Here is a 9631-nt window from a genome sequence, read left to right on the forward strand (position 1 = left end):
ATTTGTCTTTTTGTTGTTGATGTTTTGCAGTATCTTGTAGATTTTAGAGATTAGATGCTGATCAGATTTGTCATAGCCAGAAATTTTTTCTTAGTCTGTAGGTTGTCTTTTGACTCTTCTGGTGAAGTCTTTTGATGAGCCTAAGTGTTTGATTTTTAGGAGCTCCCAGTCTCTCTTCTGGTGCTTGTGCATTGTTACTTTAGTCTGTATTCTATTTATGCCATGTATTAGGGCTCCTAGCATTGTCCCTACTTTTTCTTCTGTGATCTTTATCATTTTCAATTTTATATTTAGGTCAAAAAGACAATATTACTATTAAGCTTTGTTTCTTATGGCGAAGACCATTCTCAGTATGCTATTTCAGGACTGTGGCTGTCACCCTGATTTCCTCTAAGTGCCATGAAAAAGAAATCAGGGAGTAGACAAGTAGAAGTAAATCAAAACGGAAGCTAGTTGCAGACAAGTATGTATTTCTTCAGGATGGTTATGCTTATGATTTTAAAGTTAGGATCTAATTAAGTATTTAGAGGGATGGGCTGTGGCATCAATTTTTTTTAGTTAGAATCTATTAAATGGAATCAAATAGTTGAGAACATTTACCAAAGTAGACTTGATCATCTTTTCTCATAAAGGACTTTGAATGAAATACGCGATTAGAAACTATGTTGAAGGCACTGTGGCTGTGAAAATGAATCCCAGTTCTAGACTTCCAAGTGCTTGTCGTAGTTGACTTTTTATCCAGGGGTATGCAGTGCTGTGAAGGAGCTGTATAGAGGAATACCTATCTCAGTCAGGGCCTTGGGGAGCAGAGTAATAACTACTATAATGAATTTCCTGAAAAGACATGATTTGATTTTTATTAGGAGCAGCTGTGTGAAATGGACAGCCTACGTCTGGAAGCTCAGCAGTTAAGGGAGCAAAACTGGCTCCTTCAAGGTCAGCTGGATGACATTACAAGACAGAAGGACAGCAGGTGAGAAAGAGCCTGCCTGGGTGTTGTTACGTGAACGCTGTGGGAATTGATTTCACAGTGTGTACCATGTTTCCCACTAATCCAGGAGGTGTTCCATCGGTTGCATTTGAATCAGGTCTGATGAGTGTATTAACTGTTTCCAGAGTGGGAGAATAAGGCATTCATGGTTTTACCTACTGTGTTAACCTTTGCATTACTGTAGAGCTATTGAAATGAATGTAAAATATGTGAAATGCTTGAATTGTTTCTGCTTCTATGGGAAAAAAAGAAAGGAGTAAGTAAGTCAACAAGACAAGCTTGAGGAAGCACTGCAGAGAAGGGGAGAATTTTCTGCCAGTTGGCTTTGCTGGATGTGTGGTCCACTGAAAGGCCCTGGGCAGGACAGGAACACCTCCGCGTTTTACAGAGGCGTGCTCCCCTGGGCTCAGACGTCTCTGTCTGTCTGTCTCTGTTGGGGCTTCTGCTAAGGCAGTGTTGTAGTTGTGTTTGCTAATGGCGCAGCATGGCTTCAGGGGCAGCCATACCCGGCTTATGTCCCGTCTCTGACACTTAAAGTCATGTGACATTGGACACATTTTTTTAACCTCTTGGCGCCTTAGTTTCCTTAGTAATAATGATAACTGCCTCAAAAGGCGTTTCAAAAATTAAAAACAATGCGTGTAAAGTGCCAGTTACAGTGCTTGGCAGAGGAAAGGCACTCAGTAATTGGTAGTTATTAAGTACAACAAGGTAGGATTATGAGCCTGCCAATTGTTAATTTTCTGAGTGAGGGATTGGAGATGAGGTTGGCCTGTAAAATTATGCAGGAAGTTGAACTGAATCAAAAGGGTCTATTTGGGGTGGAGGTCCTTACTGAATTCAAATTCCCAGATTAGGGGTGTTCCCCGTCCCCGCTGTTACTGGAAAGTCTTTGGCTGAAGCCTTCCCACTCCTGCACAAAGGCCAAGGAACAGCCTTGTCACCTGCTGGGATACAGCTCCCATCCTTGTCCTGGAGCAGCCCCACAATGCCCTGTTCCCGATCTAAATGAGATAACAGACATTTGAGGGTAGTGATAGTGGTTGTGCTAACAGTCTGTTCCTAAATGGGTCTTTTCAAATTACAGTGGGCATCAGAGATCTCATTTATTGGGCTGGGGAGAAGTACACAAATCTGCATTTCTTAAAACAGTGCCTTCCCCTTCTAGATGATTCTGATGCAAGTAGTCCAGAGTCTGCTCACCTAGTTTCCATATGCTCCACCCCCACATCTAGCCATATTAAAGTGTTTGGTATACTTTCTTTTTTCAAGGGTTAGTATGAACATGGAGCATAAGAATGTTTCCAGGTCAATTGTAAAACCATAATTAACAACACTTTATTTCATAGCCCCATGTCCCTTATATGAGGAGCCACATAGAACCTTCTTCTCGGAGTAGAGTAGGAATTGGCGAACTACAGCCTAGGTGCCAAATCTGACCTACAGCCTGTTTTTGTAAATAAAGTTTTATTGAAGTATAGTCATGTGCTTTTGTTTATATTGCTATGGCTGCTTTTGTACTGCAATAGCTAAGCTGAATAGCTGTGACAGAGACCACAAAACCTACATATTTACTACATGGTCCTTGACAGAAAAAGTTTGCCAACCCCTGGATTAGAGCACAGAAAACAGGTCTTTCCTAATGATTTGGTGTATTTTCCTCGTTGAGTTCTCATACAGTTTTTACCTAGGCTGCCAGATTTCGTTAAGGGGAAGAAGCCTTACTGCAGCTTCTGTTTTCCTTCAAGCAGCAGTCTTTCACTCACCAGTCAGATGTTCCCAAAGAAGCCTGCGGCACACTTCAAGCAGGTTCTCCAAGGGGACTATCTCCTTGGTGCCAGGGCACCCACAACTTTTTTTCACCCAGAAATTCAACTTAGCAGTCAGGCTCACACTAATCAAATTCACACGAGACTGGTATATCATCCAGAATGTAATTTTCTTATTGTATACAGAGGAGCATTCCTTTTCCATGAAGAGAGGTATGGCTGGTACTCAGGGAATCCCCTTCCTGGTGTCAGCATACATGGGAAGCCAGAGTGGTCATCAGAACATTGCCAGCCTACCATGGAATCCAGACAGAGGGGGAGCCTGGGGCCTGAAGCCTGAGCAACCCCGGCCACCAGACGTGCCTCCTCACAGCTGATCACAGTCACATCAGACTCCTGGCCTGCTCTTTCCCTCAGCCCCCTTTTCCTCACATTTGATAAGTTTCTACTTTATTTTACTTTCAACCAAGAGTTGATTAGATTTCTCATCTCTGTATTTTGTTTTCTTACTGGTGTTATGGATTGAATTATGTCCCCCAAAATACGTGTTGTAAATCCTAACCTCTATGCCTGGTGGCACAGAGGTTAAGAGCTTGGCTGCTAGCCAAAAGGTCAGCAGTTCGAATCCACAAGCTGCTCCTTGGAAACCCTGTGGAGCAGTTTTACTGTGTTCTATAGGGTCGCTATGAGTTTGGTTTCATTGTTTTATGCCTGTGGTTATAATCCCATTTGGGAATGGGTTGTCTTTGTTAAGTTAATGAGTCAGGATTAGTGTAGGTGTATCTTGAGTCTATCTCTTTTGAGATATAAACGAGATTAAACAAGCAAGCAGAGAAATAGAGATGGAGTAAGATAGATGCCAAGACACATGGAGATCTCCAAGGAACCAGAAGCTGAAGCCAAAGAGACAAGGACCTTTCTCCAGAGCCGAGAAAGCCTTCCCCTAGAGCTGGCACCCTGAATTTGGACTCCTAGCCTCCTAGACTGTGAGAAAATAAATTTCTATTTGTCAAGCCACCCACTTGTGGTATTTCTGTTAAGGCAGCACTGGATAACTGGGGAGGTGTCTTATTTCATCTCCATGTGTCACTCACATCTGTCAACTGTACTAACTTGACTGATCACCATAAAGTCACCTTTTCTCTCTACAACTTGGCATTGCTGCATATAAGAAATTTGAAATTGATGCTTGAATATACTTGACAGTGTTTCTTCATCTCCCTCCCCTTCCTAACTTATGCAGTGATCCGAATCATCCAGACAATCAACAGCTGAAGAATGAACAAGACGAAATTATCCAAGAAAGACTTGCTAAAGTATGATTTTTTTTTAGCATAATAGTTGTTTATCCTTGTCTGAGAAATGCTTTTTAACTTACGTTTTATAGTTAGTGTTTATTGTTATATATTTTAGAAACCATTTTACTATTTAAATGCTTGTATTTTCTCTGTTCCTGCTGTTTAAGTATGTCTGCCATCAGTATTTAGACATAGGTGAGAATTAAGAGTAAGTTTGTCTTCGGGCCTAAATGGTAAGTCTTCTGCTCAGTATACCCAGACAGAGTCTTCATTCAGGAACAAGTATGGAGTCCCTGTCAGAGGTCTTAGAGGGCACAGTGAATGAGGCCTTGTAAATAGGCACCTCTGTTATGTGCCTGGGAGCCCTGGGAGCACAGTGGTTAAGCACTCGGCTGCTAACCGAAAGGTTGGCAGTTTGAACCCACTAGCTGCTCCTCAGGAGAAAGATGTGGCAGTCTGCTTCTGTAAAGTTACAGCCTTGGAAACCCTGTGGGGCAGTTCTACTCTGTCCCTGTAGGGTTGCTATGAGTCGGAATCGACTCCACGACAGTGGGTTGGGTTTGGGTTTGGGTTATGTGCCTGTAGCTGGGATTATGGAAAAGGATGTTGCTTTAATTGATTTTATTACCTTGAGGGAGAGTGGGCCAGTTACTTTGTATCTTTTTTTTAAAATTTTTTTAGCAATGCTGTTTAAGAACTTAAGCCATCGTTTTCTATTTTTATCTTATGTAGAGTAAATTAGTTGAAGAAATGCTGAAAATGAAAGCACAGTAAGTATACTGTTTTGTAATTTAATCTCCAGTAATATGTAGACATAATAGATGTTTACAAAATTATTTTCCTAGATATCTCTTGCTAAAGAGGTTCCTCATTTGAGTCCACTCCAAAAAAAAGTCTTAAAGAAGTAAGGGCCAGGAAAAGCTTAGCTTCCCCTGAGGAATTGATGGACAATGAGAATAGTGTAACTGACTAGGTTTCTCTTTTCTGTCAGGTTCAAAATAAGTAAACTGGTCAATATTACAAATAAAACGATAAAAGGACATTAGAAACATAGTGTACTCTCTGGGTCAATATTCCTCATAAAGAACAGATGTCCGTCCTCAAATGTGTTCACTTGTTATACCTCCTAAGAGCATTTTGAAACACCATATACTCTCTTGCACATGTTTAAAGTTGACTTTAGGTATGAAATTTTTCATTGTAAGTTTAAATTACTGCAAAGGATAGAGGTTTCAGCATATTGACAGTGTTGTTTTCAGCCCCTGACTCATGGTGGTCCCATGCACAATGGATCAGCTCGTTGTGATCCATAGGGTTTTCATTGGCTGATTATCGGAAGTAGATCACCAGGCCTTTCTTCCTAGTTTGCTTTAGTCTGAAAGTTCTGCTGAAACCTGTTCAGCATCATAGCATAAAAATAAAGGTCTTATGATATTCTTTTAAAAGTATACAACTGATTGGCTACATTCTGTCCATTTAAAAATACACGAACAAACGCTTAAGTCTAAAATTTTACATTGTTCTTTTTTCCTTTGAAATTGAGTTTTTGTCATTCTTCCACACAGAATTTTATCCCAATGTAATGTAGTTTTTGGAAATTTTTTTCTGGACTGCCCCATGATACTACTTAGCAATGAAAATATGTATATAGATTGAAAGTAATTTTTTAAAATTTATTGTAATTATATGGCTCTAAGTGTTATATTTATTCTTGATTGTATTCTTATTGCAATTATTATTAGTATCCAATTAATCAGAGTATCCTAAATTTATTATAAATTTTGATAAATAATTATTACACGTAGAAAGTAAAATTTTAGTGGCAGTGCCTCTCAATGCATTTCATCTTAATGCTTATTCTTCATTTGGCTCATTGTTCCATTATACTTAATTCTGGAATAAGGTAGGATTCAGTATCAATTCTATGTCATTTTCTGTTGTTATAGATATACGTGCTGAGAAATCTTATTCCCACAGTAAGTTCATGGCAGTAGGAGTTTTGTTAGAGTATTGTCATTCTGTTATTTGAACTCTGTCTAAGTTATATGCTGAAAGCCACATAGTGATCTATCATCAAAACTTCTTTTGCATGATCAGCTGATAAAGACCACCTGACTTGTGAAAAGATTTATACTCAGTCATTGAGTCATACCCAGAATCAAATAGTATCAGTACGGAACAGAGCTTGTTCAACCCCTCCATTGCATAGGAGCAGTTCAGTTCAGCTCTTGGTCAGTTAGTGGTAGTGCTAGGATGGAAACCCAGGTCACTTATAGGATTTGTGAAAATCCAGCTGTATAGTTTACAGAATTGCCGCTGTTTTAGAAATAACATCCATTGAAGCCTTCTAGCAAGAAAGGATAAAAGCTATCTAAGTTGACATGTAGTTGACTTAACAGGTGAGTAACCAAGGATCTTCAGCGATTCCCTGTCCCTAGAACATACAAGAGCCCACGCTTATGGGCAAGGGAGGTGCACTCCAGCAAATGGCACATAGTTTTATTGGTCTCAGCCTGCACCAGTGGTTTTAAACATTATGTCAGCCTTATGTATAAGTGAGGATGCTTCATAAAGCTGCAAGGAACTGAATACCTATAGGTAAGAGATGTTCAGATAACAAGAGGTCTGGAGGTACATTGACTCAGTGATGCCATCAGAGACCCAGACCCTTCCCATTTTTCTGCTTTGGGTCCTCTACCTTGTAGCCTCATGGGTTGTAGTGAAATGGGTTCAAAAGGACTTTCTTTTGTCAGGGGAAAAAACTCCCAGAAGCCCCCAAGAATCAGCCTTTATCTCCACGGCCAGAATTGGCACACACTGACTGTTTTTACCTGCACGGCAAGCTGAGAAAACCAGTACCTGGCAGCGGGATAGAGATAACCATGTTCAGCTGAAACCAACCATTATTTCCTTCCACCCCTAAATAAAATTTGGTTTCTATCAGCAAGGAAAGGCACCCTGGTGACGCAATGGTCAAGCACTTGGCTGCTAACCAGGAAGTTGGTGGTTCAAGCCAACCTGCTGCTTTGTGGGAGAAAAGACGTGGTGATCTGCTCCCATAAAGATTACAGCCTAGGACACCCTATGGGGCAGTTCTGCTCTGTCCTGTAGGGTCATTGGGAGTCAGAATCAACTCAACGACACACAACAACGTCAGCAGGGAAGAAGCAGTGGACTGGCTGTTGGGTAGGCAACTGCAGTGTCTGCCTTATATAGACCCTTTCTTCAAACCCAGGCAGAATATGTAAGATAAGACAAACGTGGAGGGGATCTGAAGGAACTAGGAGAGCATCGTGCCCTTCTCCTCACACCCTCCTCCTGAGGTTTAGCAGAAGATAGTCTGAAAACGCCTGTTGCAGCCCAGTCGATTCTGACCCACAGGGACCCCATGTGACTGAGTAGAACTGCCCCATAGGGTTTCCAAGGCTGTAATCTTTACGGAAGCCCACTGCCACATCTTTCTCCTGCAGAGTGGCTGGCAGGTTCAAACCGTCAACCTTTCAGTTAGCAGCCGAGTGCTTAACCACTGTGCCACCAGGTTTCCTTATTCAGCTGTGCTTAAATGGTATATTTAAGTCTGTGTATTACATTATTTCAATAATCAAAATTCCATATGCATTGTAAGATAAAAGATATTTGTTTCTTTTGGGAAACATCTAGGAGTCAGACAGTTTTATAAGGTCAGTGAAATTCTGTATAACAGTAGTAACCTTGTTTCTTATGTTTCTTTTCAATTGATAGTTGTATTAAAAAAAAAAAACCCATTGCTGTCAAGTTGATTGATCTCATAGTGACCCTGTAGGACAGAATAGAACTGCCCCATAGGGTTTCCAAGGAGCGGCTGGTGAATTTGAACTGCTGACCTTTTGGTTAGCAGCTGAGCTCTTAACCACTACACCACCAGGGCTCCAATAGTTGTATAAAGTTTTTAAATTCTAAATAGCATGTCCTTGAAGAAATGACCGGTGTCCCATTGTCTGAGGATCTGTTTCTAAAGTCAGAAATTATTAAAGTTTGGGGCATTGAAAAAACGATGCAGACTGTAACAATGTTTAAATTACCTTTGGTCCAAGTGGGCTGAATCTAAAAAGAATTTTGATTCTAAATTTTATTTATTATTTTAAAAAATAATGTGAGATGTTTTCCAAAATGAAAGTCTTAGGTAAAAACAAAACAGTCACCTGCAAGTACTATGCTCCTTTAAAAACTCACGTGTATGAGACCAAACGGTCAACAATCACTTTAAAACAAAGATGAGAATGTAAGGGGGCAGGGAAACTAGATTAATGGCAACAGAACAACCAGAATAGAAATAGAAAATGTTCATGCATTGTGAAGAATGTAACCAATGTCAGTGAACAACTTGTGTAGAAATTGTTGAACAGGAACCTACACTGCTATGTAAACCTTCATACAAAACACAATAAAATATTTAATAAAAACAAAAGCACATGTGACACAGGGCAGCACTTGAATCTTCGTTTGCCAGCAGCAGGGGAGGGCTGAATATTAGTGACATTTTCAAATCAAAATTCTGGGCTTGGGAGAAAAATGTCTAGTTGGAGTGCTCTTTTGCTACTTATGCTCCTTTGGAATACTATAAAGTGATATTTATTCTTACAGCCTAGAAGAAGTCCAGAGTGCCCTTCAGAACAAAGAGACGGACTGCCTTAGAATGGCCGAGGAAGTCGAACGGACCAGAACTTTGGAGTCTAAAGCATTCCAGGAAAAGGAACAACTAAGATCAAAGCTGGAAGAAATGTATGAAGAAAGGGAGAGAACATGCCAGGTGCATTTGTCTGTTTGTTTTCTCATGGCACTTAGGACCCTTGAATTAAGAGAACGAATCAGTGTAAATCACCTGTTATTGGGTATCCTCCATTCAGAGTGGCTTTGACGGACACAGAGATATATGGTCACAAAAACTGGGAATTTGGGCTGTCTCTCATTCCCCGTATTCTTGGAAGGCGTGAAATAATGTCATTTTAAAAGAAAATTTAAAACATCTCGTTTTCCCTTCTTGGATTGATTTACCTGCAGGAAATGAAAATGATAAGGCAGCAGGTGGAATGTCTCGCTGAGGAAAATGGGAAATTGGTAGGTCACCAAAATCAACATCAGAAGATTCAGTACCTAGTGCGGCTGAAGAAGGACTATGTCAAACTTGTGGAGGTAAACTCTGAAATTTACTCTGAACACACTCACACCACTTTAAAAAGTATATTTAATTAAAAGTAAATTAAAATTTAATTATTGAATCAATGACTTCTTCCTTCAGGGAACTTTCCTGAATTCAAATAACTTTCTTTCATTGCTCCATCCCAAGTGTACTTCAATCACTTATCATAAACATCAGATTCTTGCTTCATGTTAAAGTAGTTTACAAATTGAAAATTTACTCTTAATTTGAAATATAAACTTATGAAGGCCGAGAAGAACTCTAGCTATAAGAGTTAGAGCTTTAATTTGTTTTCCTTTTCTTTTTCTTTTAATGGCTTACTAGGAGACAGGAAAGTTGCGGGCTGAAAATGTGTTCTTAAAAGAAAAGAAAAGGAGTGAATCATAATGATCGT

The 9631-nt window shown here is 40.0% G+C and overlaps 1 protein-coding gene across 1 annotated transcript in view; it reads left to right on the top strand.

The window, feature by feature from the left end:
• KIF15 (kinesin family member 15) overlaps positions 1-9631 on the top strand; it is a 63559-nt gene extending 53928 nt beyond the window's left edge. Inside the window, exons 28-33 of the mRNA XM_023726202.1 lie at positions 864-973; positions 4004-4076; positions 4791-4828; positions 8682-8847; positions 9099-9230; positions 9562-9631. Of these exons, the coding sequence (XP_023581970.1) occupies positions 864-973; positions 4004-4076; positions 4791-4828; positions 8682-8847; positions 9099-9230; positions 9562-9624 (582 nt within the window). The 3' untranslated portion in view covers positions 9625-9631. The remainder of the gene's footprint in view (positions 1-863; positions 974-4003; positions 4077-4790; positions 4829-8681; positions 8848-9098; positions 9231-9561) is intronic.

This window comes from Trichechus manatus, unplaced genomic scaffold (genome assembly GCF_000243295.1).
Source record: "Trichechus manatus latirostris isolate Lorelei unplaced genomic scaffold, TriManLat1.0 scaffold00001, whole genome shotgun sequence".
NCBI classification, from domain to species: domain Eukaryota; kingdom Metazoa; phylum Chordata; class Mammalia; order Sirenia; family Trichechidae; genus Trichechus; species Trichechus manatus.